The sequence below is a fragment of the Schistocerca gregaria genome, chromosome 7 (genome assembly GCF_023897955.1).
Source record: "Schistocerca gregaria isolate iqSchGreg1 chromosome 7, iqSchGreg1.2, whole genome shotgun sequence".
NCBI classification, from domain to species: domain Eukaryota; kingdom Metazoa; phylum Arthropoda; class Insecta; order Orthoptera; family Acrididae; genus Schistocerca; species Schistocerca gregaria.
The window spans coordinates 274,131,106-274,150,192 of record NC_064926.1 but is presented as its reverse complement, the minus strand read 5'-3'; the positions used below and the strand labels follow the sequence as shown (position 1 = coordinate 274,150,192).

General features: G+C 42.6%; 1 protein-coding gene across 1 annotated transcript in view; it reads right to left on the bottom strand.

The window, feature by feature from the left end:
• LOC126281454 (uncharacterized) overlaps positions 1-19,087 on the bottom strand; it is a 62,292-nt gene that overhangs the window by 16,593 nt on the left and 26,612 nt on the right. The window contains exon 3 of the mRNA XM_049980438.1: positions 12,675-12,860. Coding sequence (XP_049836395.1) covers positions 12,675-12,860 — 186 coding nt within the window. The remainder of the gene's footprint in view (positions 1-12,674; positions 12,861-19,087) is intronic.

Sequence of the window (19,087 nt, the reverse complement as noted above, 5' to 3'; positions counted from 1 at the left end):
CTGTTTTTACATGTATTTCACAACAGTTCGTATCTCTTGCTAATTTACTGAAGCATGGAACGCAAAAATATAACAATATTTCTTTAATTAAGTAGAAGTTAATTAAAAACAAACATTATCCTTACGATACACGTGAGTGTCTGCTTTCTGACCGCTTGGAGCGCTAGTGTCGCTCCAACTGTCAAACGGTAGCAATTTTTGCACCAGAGTGTATCGTGGCTGTATGCATTTGACTGTGAAACGATGAGCAATACAAAAGAGTTTGTCAAACGATGCTTCCGTAAGGTTGTGACTTGGTGAGTCATTTACATTGTTTTGGGATTTTTTTCAGTGATGCCACTCTTCCATTTGCCTTTCGTACAGGTACTCGTTGAAACGCACATGTGTGTTGTGACTGTTCGCAGTGAACGATGGCCGTTCCTGTAATCGTACAATAATGGGTCTTTCCCAGCGTTTATGCTCACTTCACTACGTTTCGTAATTAATTTTTCGACTTTCTGCAGGTCTTTTGCAGTGCTGAACTTAGCCAGGATAGTTTTTAGGATTGTGACTTCCCTGTACAGGGAGTTTCACTCTTATGCGCTAACCCATAACAGCAGACTTCATCAAATAAGCAGAGAAATAGAAATACAATATGAGTTACAAAGTTAAATTTGGGAGCACCAAGCATCTCAAAGAAGGCTGACTTTGCTGAAAGGTGTGTGTGTGTGTGTGTGTGTGTGTGTGTGTCTAGATGGCATTGATTATTCCCGTAAGTAGTGATAATCAAGCCATAATACTTTCAGGATATGCAAAATGTACACTGAAGGAAAAAAATCGCAACACCAAGAAGGAGTTGTGCGACATATATGAGAGTTGATAGGCGTGTTTCTACATCTTGAAACTGATTTCTATTCAAATTTCGCGCCGGTCGCATAAGAGTGGCTTAGTAGCGCCTCTATGAGAACGGACATCAGGTTCGCGTTAAATACGCTGTGTAACGGTCGTAAGCCTTAGGTACGTTTGAGATTGGATGTGGCGAGTTGATTTTAGTCAAGAATGCCCTTAAGGCGACAAAGATGCCATTACGAACAATCAGTGAGTTGGAAGGAGGTCGTGTAATGGGGCTACGATAAGCTTCATGTTCTTGCTGTCATACTGCAGAAATGTTGTTGTTGTGGTCTTCAGTCCTGAGACTGGTTTGATGCAGCTCTCCATGCTACTCTATCCTGTGCAAGCTTCTTCATCTCCCAATACCTACTGCAACCTACATCCTTCTGAATCTGCTTCTCTTGGTCTCCCTCTACGATTTTTCCCCTTCACGCTGCCCTCCAATACTAAATTGGTGATCCCCTGATGCCTCAGAACATGTACTATCAACCGGTCCCTTGTTCTTGTCAAGTTGTGCCATAAACTCCTCTTCTCCCCAATTCTACTCAGTACTTCCTCATCAGTTATGTGATCTACCCACCTAATCTTCAGCATTCTTCTGTAGCACCACATTTCGAAAGCTTCTATTCTCTTCTTGTCCAAACTATTTATCGTCCATGTTTCACTTCCATACATGGCTACAATCCATACAAATACTTTCAGAAACGACTTCCTGATACTTAAATCTATACTCGATGTTAACAAATTTCTCTTCTTCAGAAACGCTTTCCTTGCCATTGCCAGTCTACATTTTATATCCTCTCTACTTCGACCATCATCAGTTAGCACCTCAAATAGCAAAACTCCTTAACTACTGTAAATGTCTCATTTCCTAATCTAATTCCCTCACCATCACCCGACTTAATTCAACTACAGGAATGTAGCCACTGCACGTGATTGCTGGCAGCGGTGGTCACGAGAATGTAGAGTCGCAAGAAGACGCTCCGGATGGCCACATGACACTACCGAGAGGAAAGACTACCGTGTTCGGTGTACGGCGTGGCTCATCGTACTGCATCTACAGCAGCGATTCGAGCAGCACTTGGCACCAAAGTGACAACAAATTATTACAAATCGGTTTGTTCAAGGACAGCTCCGAGCCAGATGCCCTATAGCCTGCACTCCACTGACCCAAATCACTGCCATCTGCTACTTCAGTGGTGTCAAGCGAGAGCTCATTGGAGGGCAGGGTGGAGGTTTGTTGTGTTTTTCTGGCTATGCTTAGGTCTGCCTCGTTGCCAGTGATGGTCTCGTGTTGGTTAGGAGGAGGCCAGCTGAGGGCCTGCACCAACTTGTGTGCGTCTTAGACAAGCTGGACCTACACCTGGAGTTATGGTGTGGAATGCGATTCCGTACGACAGGGGAAGCATGCTCCTGGTTATCCCATGCGCCCTGAATGAAACTTTTTACTTCAACCTCGTGATTCGACCTGCTGTGCTGTCATTCATGAACAGCACTCTACTGAGTGTTTTCCAACAGGATAAAGCTCACCCACATACCGCTATTATAAGCCAACATACTCTGCAAGGTGTCGAGTCGTTGCGTTGACCTGCTCGATCACCGGATCTGCCTCCAATCGAGCATATATGAGACATCATCTACATCTACGTCTACATCCATACTCCGCAACCCACCTGACGGTGTGTGGCGGAGGTTACTTTGAGTACCTCTATCGGTTCACTCTTCTATTCCAGTTTCGTATTGTTCGTGGAAAGAAAGATTGTCGGTATGCCTCTGTGTGGGCTCTGATCTCTCTGATTTTATCCTCATGATCTCTTCGCGAGATATACATAGGAGGGAGAAATATACTACTTGACTCCTCGGTGAAGATATGTTCTCGAAACTTCAACAAAAACCCGCACCGAGCTACTGAACGTCTCTCTTGCAGAGTCTCCCACTGGAGTTTATCATCTCCGTAACGCTTTCGCGATTACTAAACGATCCTGTAACGAAGCGCGCTGCTCTCCGTTGGATCATCTCTATCTCTTCTATCAACCCCAATCTGTTACGGATCCCACACCGGTGAGCAGTATTCAAGCAGTGGGGGAACAAGTGTTCTGTACCTACTTCCTTCGTTTTCGGATTCCATTTCCTTAGGATTCTTCCATTGAATCTCAGTCTGGCATCTGCTTTACCGTAGATTAATTTTATATGGTCATTCTATTTTAAATCACTCCTAATGCCTACTCCAAGATAATTATGGAATTAACTGCTTCCATTTGCTTGACCTGCTATATTGTAGATAAATGATAAAGGATCTTTCTTTCTATGCATTCGCAACACATTACACTTGTCTACATTGAGATTCAATTGCCATCCCTTCACCATGCGTCAATTCGTTGCTGATCCTCCTGCATTTCAGTACAATTTTCCATTGTTACAACCTCTCAACATAATACAGTATCATCCGCAGAAAGCCTCAATGAACTTCCGATGTTATCCACAAGGTCATTTATGTATATTGTGAATAGCAACGGTCCTACGACACTCCTCTGCAGCACACCTGAAATCACTCTTACTTCGGAAGATTTCTCTCCATTGAGAATGACATGCTGCGTTCTGTTATCTAGGAACTCTTCAATCCAATCACACAATTGGTCTGATAGTCCATATGCTCTTACTTTTTTCATTAAACGACTGCGGGGAACTGTATTAAACGCCTTGCGGAAGTCAAGAAACACGGCATCTACCTGGGTACCCGAGTCTATGGCCGTCTGAGTCTCGTAGACGAATAGTGTGAGCTGAGTTTCACACGATCGTTTTCGAAACCCATGCTGATTCCTAAAGAGTAGGTTTCTAGTCTCCAGAAAAGTCATTCTACTCGAACATAATACGTGTTCCTTAATTTTACAAATGATCGACGTTAGAGATATAGGTCTATAGTTGTGCACATCTGTTCGATGTCCCTTCTTGAAAACGGGGATGACCTGTGCCCTTTTCCAATCCTTTGTAACGCTACGCTCTTCTAGAGACCTACTGTACACCACTGCAAGAAGGGAGGCAAGTTCCTTCCCGTACTCTGTGTAAAATCGAACTGGTATCCCATCAGGTCCAGCAGTCTTTCCTCTTTTCAGTGATTTTAATTGTTTCATCGGACAACTCCAGCGTCACCACAACCAGCGTTATCCGTCGCTCCACTGACCACCGAAGTACAACACAATGCTTGAATTCAACATTGTGGTGTTTGCACCGGTTATTAATGCGCAAGCATTTCAGATTTGCAAAGTCTCATCCCGCGCTTGCATGAATCAGTGCTCTTACAATGATAATCACTTAAATATGTTATCTAGACAAATTTATTCCCGAAATTTCATTATTCTACATTATTTTTTGTATTTCCGATTTTTCCCGTCAGTATATAACTGGAATGCTCTAGAATACAATTTTGAAACCCTGTCTGATTCGTAAATTGAATAAAAATAGTCACATGCACATACACCTTCATACACTCAGCGCCTATCTGCATAACTAATACTTGTATGTTGCACAGAGTACATTAGTTTGTAATGGCAATGAACTAAATTGCACATGCGTTAGCTTTCTGTTCATAGCGTTCTCAATCGTATAATCATAGCTTTGGTGTGCGAAAGTAGTTAAATCATCTGAGTGAGCATCTAAATCATGACTCTCATTCCTACGTAGGTTCACAATAGTGGGTAGATTATGTATCACAATGTTTCTGAACCGCTGCGTTTTTCCTTGTACATTTACAGCCAAAGAATGAAGCCGACCAGGCAAATTCAGGTATTATTTTACATGTCAAAAATGTAAAATAAATGCATGTCAGTAATCGGTGATAACTGAGGTGTCCGAGCACGTCGTCATCTTACAAAGTTACCACACAAAATTTCTGATAACTGTGTAATCCTGGACTTAAAAAAATTGCATGAAATGCTATGAAACCACGCACGAAAGACAACAAAGAAAGTTAGCGTTCATAGTAATCAATGAAAAAAACATATTATCTGGTGAGATCGAATTACGAGATGCCTAGGCGTTAGGCAGCCCGCATCACTCTTCTCCACGTTGTGTGCACCGATGTCCCCTGATATCTTTGTAGTCTCCGTAATGCCTAGTGTGTGCTAGTGTGCCTTTTGAACGTCTGTCTGTATAAAGCAGCTGTCTGCTTTGTATCTTTGAATAGCACATTTAGGGCCACTATTTCCTGTTTCGCCTTGCCCTCTAATATATCTATTTTGATTCGAAATTTCTGTACGCTTTTACTATTTATTCCGAGGGTGTCAGAGGGTTCAGGGTACGTTAGAAAAAAATCAGCTCGACAGGGTGGATGTTTGGGTGGTGATACTAGTATCCATAGATTTGATGATTACTGTTTGCGGTGTGGTGCTTTGACTACTGAGATACTTAAGGTGGTAGTGCAAAGTCTTTTATAGGAATTCGTTAGGGACGTGGGCTGGAAGCTCACATACTCGGAGAACGATTATGTAAATGATTTGACGTACATCCGAGTAGTATGGCCAATGGCCACAGAGCATGAGCCGTTCTTTTTTGTCGTTGATTTAGCAGGGACACGCAACTGATCTGGTCTGCTGACTGCATGGTCGACGTTTCTATATACATAGTGTTGTGTTCTGCACTTCAGTCCGAAAACTAGTCTGGTGCAACTGTTTACGTTAATCTATCCTGTGTAACCCTCTTTACCTCTGCATAACAACCTACAGTCTCCATCCAATTGAATCTGCTTGCTGAATTCATGCTTTAGTCTCCCTCTATAATTTGACCCCATCCTCAACCTCTCCCCCTTCCCCCGCACACACATACACACACACACACACACACACACACACACACACACTTTCCTTAATTACCGACGTGAAGATGCCTTGACGATGTGTTCAGAACCCTTCTTTTATTAACTTTGTGCCTTAAATTTATTTTTTCCGCATCTAATCTTCAGTATTCTTCTGCCGCACCACATTGTAAAAGCTAGCTTCCATTGTCTTCTTGTCTGAACTGCTTATCGTCCACGTTTCACTAACATACAAGGCTACTGGACAAGCAAATACCACTAGAAAACTCTTCCAAACGCGTCAGTTAATATTCGATGTTAGCATATTTCTCTTCCTCAGATATTCTTTTGTTACTTTTACATGTCTGCATTTTATGTCACCTCTAATTCTGCCATAATCAATTATTTCGCTGTTTGAAATAGCAAAACCTATCGACCCTTTTAGGCTCATTTAATAATCAAATTCCCTCAGTATCGAGTGATATAATATGACTACACTCCATCATCTTGTTCTACTTCCGTTGCCGTTCAATTTAAAACTTTTATCTCCTTCTCCCTGAAATTCCGTTTCGACGTTTCTTCTTAGTTTCGTTTACTACCTCTTCTAAGTACACAATGAATACCTTCTTGGATATGGTACGATCCTGTATCACTTCTTTCTCAACTGCTGCATCCTTATCACGCCTTTCCATTGTTATAAGTGCAATATGGTTCTGTACAAATATTTTATCCCCAGAATTTCTAGGAGCTGTTTCCAGTTAGCATTGTCAACAGCTTTCTCTGAATCCACAAAAGCTATAGAAGTTTGTGTGTGCCCATGTATCTAGAGAAACCCAAGCTGATCTTCCCCCAGCTCATCTTCTATCTTTTAAGACAAGTAGCAGAGTTGGTATTGCCATGCGTATACCTGTATAACTAAAGAAACATAAACTGGTCCACCCCGAGGCCAGATTCTGCATCTTTCCATCCTAATATAAATAATTCGTGTTAATATTTTTCACTCACGACTTATTAAACAAGTGGTTCTGTAACATGCATACCTATCAGCACCTGTCTTTTTTGGAACTAGAATTACTACACTCTTCTTGAAGTATGAGGGTATACTTTTCCGTACCATGTGAAATAGTTTTGTCGCGGTATCTCCTTGCAAGAAAAAAAATAGGAACTGCACAGTCATCTGTGAAAATTCTAGAGCCTAGAAAGAACGTCACGAATGAATCTAAACGTGGAGGCCGTATAAGAGTGCAGACTGATGGCGTGCACATACAGTCAGTAATAGTCTCTGCTGTGTGATTGGGAAAGTCAGTGATTTTCTAGACTGAAGCAGTGAAGAATAGTAAAACTAAATGGGAACGTGAAAGCAAATGCCAGTATATCTCGTCGACGTCACAGACCGCAATGTCACCATGTGGCTGCATTCAGACATGGAGATTTTGAGTAGGATAGAGGATGTTGTTACAACAGTCACATTTGAGCAGAATCATTGGACAGAAGAAGACCGCATCAGCGACAGGTGGGTTCTGGACCACGCTGAGTAGCACTGCGCTAAATTGACGCTGAGATGCTGCAACGGGTGTATTTACCTTTTTTCGATGCTACTTGTTGTGGGTTGGACGCCAAGCAACTCAAAGCGTCGGCCTCTGTTGTTCAAAAGCTACAATGGACACGAGAAAACCACAATTGGGTTCATGACTGACAAACTGTAGCGTTTTGGTATGAGTCCTTATATTACCTTGAAACGTGGTTGTTAGCCTCATTTCGTTATTATGATACAGTTATTTCGTGCACCCGTTTACTGACGTTTGGCATTTCCAAAGATGCGCGCGACTGTCGATCATATGATAACGCTATCCTGGATCAGTGTCAACATGAAATGATCGTCTCGTCTCTTTCCGTCTAGCGCATAAGTTTTGCAATCAGGCTTTATTTACCTCATCAAAAGCATGCCAATCAAGCGAGTGCAATAGTCGTTATACATCATTCAAACAACTGATCACAATATCCGTGTACAAGCCGAATGAGCAGAAGTTTTGACACATATTGAAATGGGACTGCTTCACAATGGGGGAAACATATTGGAAATGCAGATAATGCGACTACGTTTTTTTAAGGGTCGTCTAACTAAGAACAGTTGTAGGACAAAAGTTTGGTTCTGAGATTCAAACCAAGTCTGAGTTTAATAAGTTATTTATTTACTCTAGGATCTCGACACGTACCACATTGAAGCGACAGAGAATAATTTTCAATGAAATGAGCGTAAAGTCATAAAAGTGACTCAGAAATTTTTCCAAAACAACGAGCACAAAGGCACCTAAAACACTGAAACGCCAAGGTCTCTAGCTCAATTTAATCAAGAATGTCCCGCTAACAATGTGGGAGGGTACCTTTGTTTACGTGAAATACTTGGGAAACGCTACAAGGTTTCGTAAGTTGTGCAGCACGTAAGTGCAAAGTAAACCAGTCCAAGGCCACAAAATATTACAATTAGTCAGGCAACACGAGTTGCGTAGCAAATCCTGCAGATTTTGAGCTGCTCAAAAATAGGATAGCGTTAACGTGAAATACTACACACTTGGCAAACGTGCGCAAGACCGCCTGTATCGCCATCGGATAAAGGTCGACCTAATCGGCGTCAGCAAGCATGCGGCCCCCTCGACACCAGAACAAGAAGCCTCTTCATTCACGGCAGGGAAATTACCCTCGTCTAAACCTAATTCGCCACTTTTTACAAAACTCCGCGTGAAAGGGGTCACTCAGTGCTACTGCCAACGTGACCGCCGAAACGGTGTTTTATTTACGTGAATGCAGAAATTTCCAATTCTTAGCTTACAGGGCGTATTTTCACATGCAAGAGGTGGTATCAGCTGATAACTATATACCACTCATTGGTTGGTCCCTTGGCGCGAATACAGTGGGTAAGATGCATTTCATTGGAGAACAAATCTGGAGTGTGGAGCTACGAATTTTCTCATGTAGTGACTCCACGGCAGACTGTCTTCCGAGGAGAAAACCGCATTTGCCGACAAAGCGCGGAGCAGACCTTACCACAAAAGAACTTGCGTAAACTGCGGTGCCCTGAGACTTCACGCCTCTTCTCTAGCGTCCCTGTGACTGACCTCCTGTCGTCAGACAGGACGACAGGACGAATACCTGTGCCCGCTCCCTTCTAACAGAAAATGTGGAGCCTTCTTCCTGAGCTAGCAAGCCAGGTACTCTCCTCAAAAGCAGCCAAGAAATAAGCAGAAAAATAGTCAAATATTGCACAGCGATATGTGACTATCAAGTCAGACTGGTTAAGTAAATAAATTAATCTTGTAGGGCGTACCCAATATTGTTCTCTTCATTTACCAAAATATATTTCTTTCAAGTTAGCGACTCCCGTGAGGATTCTAAATTAGTTCGCAAAATAAATAAATTACTTTCTACAGCGTTTTGAAACTTTAATTATCAACTGCCTGTAAATGTAAACATACCTGGTTTTGAACTTCTTACAAAACCATCTTCAGACGGCTCTTACAGACTTTCTTGCTTTCCTGCTGGAGCCTCGTTTTGTAGCCGTTGATGATCTTGCGGAGTGTGTATATTCCTGAACCACGCATTCGCCGTGTGTTCCGAAATTCCCGCGCTTTGACACTTGCACAATATGAGTGCTGTTAAATTTCGGAAAACTGCTCTAACACTCACCATACTACGTTTTAAAGTAGTACACACGTTCAAAAATTGCAAAACATGGCCCAAATTGACAAGCAACAAAAACGTTTTCCTGGGTTTAGCAGCACTCATATAGTGCACGTGCCAAAATGTTTTAAAAGTGTCGCACAGAAACATACACCAATGAAAAAAACAAAACAAAACACAGTAACGACTACAAAACGAAGCCCCAGAAGAGATACAAGAAAATCTGCTAGAGCCATCTGGAGATGGATTTCTAAGAAATCCGAGATTTTAAACTTTTTTAAAGCATGCTTGTTGCTGGTTGTTGCTTCAACCTTATAATTATACTGCTGCCACGATTCTCACCACGTCTCTTTTCAACAGGATAGGTTACAGCAACTATTCAAAGGACGACCGCTGCTCTCAGAGTGAGCTCTACAATACTATGATAGAATGGATCCATTGGTCGCATACTTTATTTCAAGGGTCTAATTTCTGCACCATCAGTACCCTCTCCCCGCTCCCGGTCCCCCACTGCAATCTTGAGTATGTGCATTTCACTGGCCAGTTGATGGTGCTTAACTGCTTGTTCATGAATCTTCTCCTACTACCTGCTACACCATCTCTGAAATTGTACTGTGCTCGCAGTTCTTTGTTGACATCTTAGTCAGCTCTCTTTAGCTTCAAGGGCGTTCGTTTCTACCAATGACGGCAAATTTCTTTCAATTACGATAACACTTCTTATGAAACTTTCCTTTGTTCTTTGGTATGTCTTTCTAGGCAAAACATTTAACGCGTGTCTACAAGTTCCTCTAACGAGCAGTAGTCCATATTCGAGAAAAAGAGCCATGAACTGCGGTAAATGATGGACGGTCAGCTCCATTGTGTTCGACGATTGAGTTTTGGCTGTCGAACCGACAAGCATAAACAGTTCACGAACAGAAGCCCCATAGTCATTAATCATTCAACACGTCATGCGGCTTAAAATACTCATTTCTGACCATTTATTTCTTTCGTCCTCGAGAAAATCAACTGAACACTGCAGTTTTCCAGGTGCCATTGAATAACTTATAAATGATTTCAAACCGTCACTGGAAAAAAAATTGAGTTGCATACTACTCTGATCGGCCAAAGGCACTGTTCGAATCTTACTAGTAGCAACTTTTTTGTATTTTTATGTAAAGCCCATATTTATTAATAAATGGAAATACTAATTAGCAAATACTGAATTATAAGTTTAAAAATAAGATTTAAAAAATTAACGATTGTTGGTTGTACGATAGTAAATTAAAATTTGATGCAGCCGTCAAACGTGCATTGTTGTTAAATGAAAAAAATACACTTATAATAGAATGAGGTGACGAAAGTCATGCGATAGCGTTGCGCACATATACAGATGGTGGTGTTACCACACACACCTTGAAGGGGCCGTCATTTATGCTCAGGTGATTCACGTAAAAGCTTTCCGACGGCAGTATGGTCACACGACGGAAATAAATAAACTTTTAACGCGGAATGGTAGCTGGAGCTAGACGCATGAAACATTCCGTTTTGGAAATCGCTAGGGAATTCAATTTTTCGACATCCACAGATCAAGAGCGTGCCGAGAAGACCACATTTCAGGCTTTGCCTCTCGCCACGGACGACGCAGTGGCCGACGGCATTCACTAAACAGTAGTGGCGTTTGCATAGGCTTGTCAATGACAACAGATTAGCAACACTGCGAGAAATAACCGCAGAAATCAATAAGCAGCGTACGACGAACGTATCCGTTAGGACAACGCGTTGAAATTTGGCTTTAATGGACTATGACAGCAGACGGCCGACGCGAGTGCCTTTACTAACGACGTCGAATGCAGCGAATCTCTTGAGCTCGTGACCATATCGATTGGAACCTAGACTACTGGAAAACCATAGCCTCGTCCCGATTTCAGTTGGTAAGATCTGAGTGTGGCGCAGACCATCTTCAACGGCAGAAAACTTATCGCAGATTTAAAGCATGAATGACATGCTTTAAATTTTTGATAAGTTTTCTGCCGCTGAAGATGGTTTAAGACCGAAACAGGTAGCAGAATACATATCGTTGTAACAGACAACACAGTGTAATGCATTTTGTAAAATACTGAGTACGCTCGAGACTCACAAGACTGGACACCTATGGATTTTTTCTATGAGGGAATGTGACGCACAATGTTTATAGTATAAGACCAGCTACAATTAATGAGTTGAAAGCAGCCATTGTAAATGAATGTGCCGAAATACCAATTGCAGGGATTAGGAACATAATGGATTCCATCGATCAGCATTATCTTCTGTTTCTGGACCACAATGGCCAACAATTAAACACTTGTGATAAATGGTTCGTTTTCTACATTTGTTCACATTATTAGTCTATGAATGTTGAAATTCTTAGGTGCCGCGCGGGATTAGGCGAGCGGTCTAGGGCGCTGCAGTCATGGACTGTGCGGTTGATCCCGGCGGAGGTTCAAGTCCTCCCTCTGGCATGGGTGTGTGTGTTTGTCCTTAGGATAATTTAGGTTAAGTAGTGTGTAGGCTTAGGGACTGATGACCTTAGCAGTTAAGTTCCATAAGATTTCACACACATTTGAACATTTTTTTAAATAAATTCTTACTAGCAAATATTAACATTGAGTCATAAAAACAATGTATACATTTTTTGGGAACCCTGCAGCTTGGACGCTAATGATTCGGGCACCCTGCAAAGTTTCTTTCCACCCAAAATTCAGGCAAAAATAATTGCATTTCCAGATTGCTCGCCGGAATTGCTAGTCACGAAATCAATACTATAGTGTTTTCTTAAGGTGAAGTCATTCTTGATATGCATCCTGCAGAGTTTGAAACGATTGCATGCCACATCAGAAACCCATACTGTTTTAAAGTTATGAATCTGCCGTCGTCCTTCTCGAAGAAACAATACAAGCACAGAATATGGTACGAAAGTGGCGACGAACAAGTAGCAGTGCATCGTACAGAATGCCCTATCACGGACTTAACACCTTCAAAAAACGAACCCGTAACGTTATTTAATTCTGAAGGAATACCTAACGTACTGAATAAACATCTTTCGTTCAGTAATTTGTTGGTTTTTTTGTACAATAAAAACAGAGATGCCGGCTGTTGTGGCCGAGCAGTCCTAGGCGCTTCAGTCCGGAACCTCGCTGCTGCTGCTACGGTCGCAGGTTCGAATCCTGCCTCTAACATGGATATGTGTGATGTCCTTAGGTTAGTTAGGTTTAAGTAGTTCTAATTCTAGGGGATTGATGACCTCCAATGTTAAGTCCCATAGTGCTTAGAGCCATTTGATTTGAAAAACAGAGATAACAGCCGGCTGTCGACTCACCTCCTTCCGGTACTCGCTGAGCAGGGCGGGCAGCTCTCTAATGGCCGCCTCGATGCCGACATCGACGAAGGCGACGATCCAGTCTCGCAGTTTGTGCAACTCAGCTGTGACGATTTCTGGCATCCTGATGTAGGCGTCTTCTGGCGTCCACAGTGTTTTCCAAGCCGACTCGTTTGTAGGCGCCGTCTGGAAATAAAAACAAATCAGATGAGTCTTCTCCTGCATCATGGTTCAAGAGGATCTTACGAGCCGATTAAAGGAAACGTCTGATCCCGTTCCGTTTATTCATAACCTAACTGTCACGTTTCAACGTAACTTAAACCTCGGACTACGCTACAGAAAGGTCTGCCACCACAGCCTACGTTCCAGGAAATTATAGCCGCAACAAAAGATGGTCATTTTGGTGATCTCTTCCTGTTTGCACGTGTATGATGCCACACTTCACGTTATGATTGCATCACGGGAGAAACCGACGTAAAATATCGGCAGGATCAGCTGACCCTCTCGATCCAACCATCCAGAGCTGGTTTTTCTCGTCTTTTTCCTTCTTCTCTTCTATCAGATAGGGTAGGGGATATTTAACAGGAGATAGTTTTAAATTCCCCCCATGAACCATGGACTTTGCCGTTGGTAAGAAGGCTTGCGTGCCTCAGCGATACAGATAGCCGTACCGTAGGTGCAACCACAACGGAGGGGTATCTGTTGAGAGGCCAGACAAACGCGTGGTTCCTTTTCAGTAGTTGCAGGGGCAACAGTCTGGATGATTGACTGATCTGGCCTTGTAACACTAACCAAAACAGCCTCGGTGTGCTGGTACTGCGAACGGTTGAAAACAAGGGGAAACTACAGCCGTTATTTTTCCCAAGGGCATGCGGGTTTACTGTATTGCACAACTTGACTAGAAGAAGGGATCGGTTGGTAGGACATGTTCTGAGGCATCAATGGATCACCAATCTAGTATTGGAGGGCAGCGTAGAGGATAAAAATCGTAGAGGGAGACCAAGAGATGAATACACCAAGCAGATTCAGAAGGATGTAGGTTGCAGTAGGGAGATGAAGAAGCTTGCACAGGATAGAGTAGCATGGAGAGCTGCATCAAACCAGTCTCAGGACTGAAGACCACAACAACAACAACAGTTTTAAATTTTTTTGAGATGTATTTCATTCAAAACATCAGTTTAAAAATGTAAGTATTTTGATACCACTTGAAGACTCGAGAAGATTTTTGTGAGACCAAGGTAACACAAGCAAAAATGCAACATCATATAGTAATTTTATGCAGGTGGGGCCGTATAACTTAATGCGTTGCTCGCTGGCTTGCAAGACAGGGAGGTAAGCGAAACCTGTATAGAACACACGAGATAGTTTAATGATAGGGCCTCTGGCACAATAACCACTCCTAATATGGCTTTTAGACAGTATACCACGGTCGTTTTGGCAAATGTTAGACTTGTTCCAAGAAGTTACAGAAAATAACCAGTTTGAAGTACGGTAACACACAGTATAAAGTTTACATAATGCACAATCAAACAAATATCCTCCAGTAGGTTAAAAGACGACTATGATGACAAGAAGAGCATACGGTCACAAATTTAAAGAAATATATAATTATGAAATCATCTCATATCTGCACAATGGCTGGAAGAAGCAGAAGAATGTTCGTCTCTGTTTGTATAACAGAAACGACGTACGGTATTTTGTGCTGCTCTGTAATTTGCACATGGTGCGCACAAAATATCTTGTCCCATACAACCGCAGATGCTGTGATGAGGGAAGGAACAATAGTAATGGTGGGTGCTACATTGTAAACGACCACCACGTTGTAGGGGAGGTGCTCTTGACAGCTGATGCCTCTGAACAGAGGTGCAGGATGGTTCTAATGAAACTTTCGCAACTTGAGCCTGTTTAGACGGAAAACTATTTACCGTATGAGTTCCTAAGTTTATAGGAATGACGTTCAGACTCTGAATTGCATGATCTGCGTTGTTAGAAATGTTAGTGTTTGTCAGAAGTGTTAGTGTCATGACTTGCCGTTAGGCGGCGGTACCGTTACGGAGACGTAGTGTTGAAACACAAGCATCAGTGTGCATTACAGCAGACAGTCAACATTGGCCTGGACAAGGTGAGCAAGGCTTTACTCGTAAATCTATTTTATCAAAACTACATAAACAGTATTGCTGCTCTCCGGGAATATCGATGCATTAAAGGAAAACGGAGAGGTCCTCTTTCTACACTGGAGTTGAACAACATGATTCCCCAAGTAAGAATTAACTGGCGATTTGAGAATTGCTCCTGGGAGAGGCCGACGTCAAATTGCGCTACAAATTATTGGAGCAGTTACTGTTGCCATGGCTGAGAATGCCAGAGGCCATGTGCGATTTTTATACAGCGTACGGCCTGTGTCACGACATCTGAATACTGCACGGTTCACCGTTCGGAAAATGCTGCGAACAATTGGACCGCTGTATCCGTACAAATTTCCAGGGTGTCGTTGGTGCAGATGGTGGTCATGTTGAGCCACGTTCGTAACCTGGAACATGAACGTGAAAATTTAAATGTGTTTCTTTCTGTGGCTTACTCGTTATTTCTCTTCCGTATGTCCTCACCAATTTTTCCACAAATTGTCGTTGTCCTACTATCATTTGTTTTCAATGGGGGCCCTCTGAAATAGTGAAAGTTAAATTACAACCACCCTGTATATCTCACATAACTTGTAAGCTACAGTTAGCTAGTGTGCAAAAAGGTTATGTCATTCTATGATTCCACATCTCCACAAACATAGACATCCGAAGTCAATAATTTCTCACTCAAATAGTGAAAGATAACTAGCCGCGTAAACAAAATATCAAACATAACAAAAGAAGATCGATCATCTGCTGCCAGGAGGAAATATTATTAAAAAAGGGGGGGGGGGTAAAAAGGTGTAGCAAAGCAGAAGGCAGTTAATACGATGCTGAGAATGCAAAATAAAGGGCATTGGTTGCCGTTGCGTTAGGAAGTACTTACACTATATTTTCCCATTCATATTTTTTCCTTTATTGTCATTTCATACCCCTCATCCCATATGGGCGCGAATGGGCTGTTAGAGGTAAAATTCTCTGCTCTTCAGCTAAGAAACTTAAAAAATATATAATGAGAAATAGAAAATAAAATTTGGGGGCTGTTTTCCTCTTTTAAATTATAAATCAAAGACGGACAGTTTAAAAAAACGAAAATTTATAGATTTTAAAAACACCTCACAGGAAAGTGAAAGTCTTCAGGTAGAAATACTGAAGCACTGTACTTTCAAAAACCGGACTTACACAGAGTGAGAATTATAGTCGGAGGCGAGAGTATATTCCATAGGGTTAAGAGATGAAGGTAGATAGGGCTGTCAAGTGGAAAAACTGTGGAGGTGATAGGTAAGAGCTGAGATGGATAGTGGGAAACACAGAAGGTGAGGAGTACTATGTTGTGTGGGTAGGGCAGTGGTTAGAATATGAAAAGGATAGGGATGTATGCAGAGGGAAAGGGAGAGAGGAGCTCTGATGCGGAATGGGATAGGTTGGGAAGCGTTATAGTTGATAGAAAGGATGTATGTCGGGGAGGATCTCATTGTCTGGGAAAGGGCGTTGTTTGAAGTTGCCTTGGGATAGAAGATGGAATGTGTGTAAATGTAGCAACGGAGGGATGTGTTTGGGAAGGAGTGTCAGTATACCACGGTTGGTAATCAGAGGGGAAACAGCGAGGTGATTGGAATCTAATTTGCGGATGGTATAGGAGATGTGGAGGAGTTAGATTTGAGTGAGGAGAGGTGGTATTTGATGAGATGGTAGAGTATCCATGTGACGCAAGGTAAAACGGATGCAGAAAGCAAGACGGTGTACATGGCGTTCGAGGATATGTCTGGGTTTACAGAAATTTTGTGGGGCTGTGATTCATGCAACATTTGCATAGCAGGGGAGGGTTGGATCAGCCTTTTGTAAGTGCCGAGAACAGTGGAGGGATGTAATCCCTAAGTATGGCCAGTTAGTAGTTTCAATCTATTATGATCTTTCTGCTGGGGTTAGTAGGTGAAGTTTCCAAGCTAGTTGCCAGTCTAGGCGTAGTCCAAGATATTCTAGTGTGTTAGTTAACTGGATAGGACAGTTGCAATTCTCCTTCCTTATCTATTATTTTTATTGAGTGAATGGAACAGCTAGCAGTTCCTGCACCCTCTGCGGGTAAGGGTCATGGTGTGTGTGTGAAAATGTAAATTTTGTTGGTAATTTGACTTTGCATTTTCAAAAAAAAACACGCCTTTCCCTCTAAAAAGAACACGTTCATCTTGTCAAAATCTGAGAAGCGGTTCTTCTTAGTGTTGTAGTTCTCACGGCACTGTGTGTGGCAGCCCCACGCTCTCTGCGAGTCGCCAGCTGAATTACGTGGTCTTCCGCGCCGTAGTACTGTAATTCGCGCATGTGCTTCCGCATGCCTGCGCGGGGCTCTGGTTTATCTAGGCACTGAGGGCAGTTTTCCGGAGACGGTAGTAGCCTGCGGTTTTAATCAGATTTGTAACCACACATGCTGATTATGAAGAACTTTCCCTGCACCTGTGGGACGTGAAGACTACGGTGCTATGCAGTGTAGTAAAGAGACAGAAGTGAGAATGTTGGAAGTGTGCAGGTTGGCAGGCGATAGAAAACTGGGGTGGCCGCCCCTTAAGAATAGTGGGATGGACTCGCCCAATGTTCAAGACTATAGTCCGGTTAAAACTACTTGACAGTTGATACTTCACGTGTTGTGGCCGGTTCCCTCCAATCACGGCGCTCAATGCCACGTCTAACTGTGCGTCATTGCATAACTGCCACAACAATAAGTTTAATTCCCATCCCTTGTCCAGCTTTCTGATCCGGCCCATATATTTCGTATTTCACCACATGTGACAAACGCATCAAAACACTCACACGCACACACACACACACACACACACACACACACACACACACTGTAATATTCGTGGCTTATTCAGCCATCATATTAGGCTCCAGAAGGTATTCCCAGGGCAGTGGAGATGCAAGAAGAAGAGAGATGACGCAATGTGAGATGAGGTACCGGTGGCAGATGTTAGATTCGGTACCATTTCCGTGAGAAAGACCGCCTGCATGATGCTGCTGCTCTGTGATTGGCTGCTGTGTTCGGCGGTAGGGCGCCAAAACGTTAAACTCTAGTTTCTATTATTAATTAAAACTGCCATCTAAATTACTTCATTTTTTTAAATAAACATCTCTCAGCAGCCAGCATCAGTCATTTCAAAATTATTAAAATCAAAGTATTACTAAAACAAAAGACTGACGATATTATACTGCCGATGCACTTCGGTGGCGTTCGAGTCACGCCTTGCTGGCTTGGCGTGCGAAGTGTCTCGGGCAGTCCGGCTCTCCAGTTCTGACCGTTCCAGTAGACAGACATGTCGTCTGTTATAGCAGTATTTGTTTCATGCAGTTTTATTCAGTACAGTTCCGATCGTCGCTAGGTACAAAATGGCTCTGAGCACTATGGGACTTAACATCTTATGGTCATCAGTCCCCTAGAACTTAGAACTACTTAAACCTAACTAACCTAAGGACATCACACAACACACAGCCATCACGAGGCAGAGAAAATCCCTGACCCCGCCGGGAATCGAACCCGGGGCGCTAGGTACAATAGCAGTATTTGATTCATGTAATTTTATTCTCCAGTTCTGACGGTTCCAGTAGACTTATATGTTGTCTGTGGCAGGATGTATCTCATGTTATTTTAGCCAGATATAATGACTGTGGAAACATATGTTCAATACGTTGTGATCAAGAATAGTTTCTCGTGTCTACATCAATAAAAAATCGAGTGGCATCCCAAATGAGTTATAGTTTATTCGTAACAGCAGTTCTTTGCGAAGTTAAAAAAATGGTTCAAATGGCTCTGAGCACTATGGGACTCAACTGCTGTGGTCATTAGTCCCCTAGAACTTAGAACTACTTAAACCTAACTAACCTAAGGACATCACACACATCCATGCCCGAGGCAGGATTCGAACCTGCGACCGTAGCAGCCGCACGGTTCCGGACTGCTTTGCGAAGTTAATTTCAGCCTCAAGAAAAAGAATCCACGACGTGCGTGCTGTTTTCTGCGCTGGGGGCATCATCATCATCCTGGCTACAGCAGGTTAGTGAAGTGTACAAGAATTTATGTATTCCACAAAGTGCAGTGGAAACAACTATGCACCTTACGTGTACTGCATGCACAGTACAAATGTGCTCAGTGACACGTCATCTGCAGTAATGCAGAGGAGGTAAAGAAGGATGAAAGTATTAACACTATCTCACTTTTATTCCTTTTTCTTGCCGTCACACACACACACAACGTTGCTAACTAAATATAAACGTTTCATACACGGCACTAAAGAAACACAC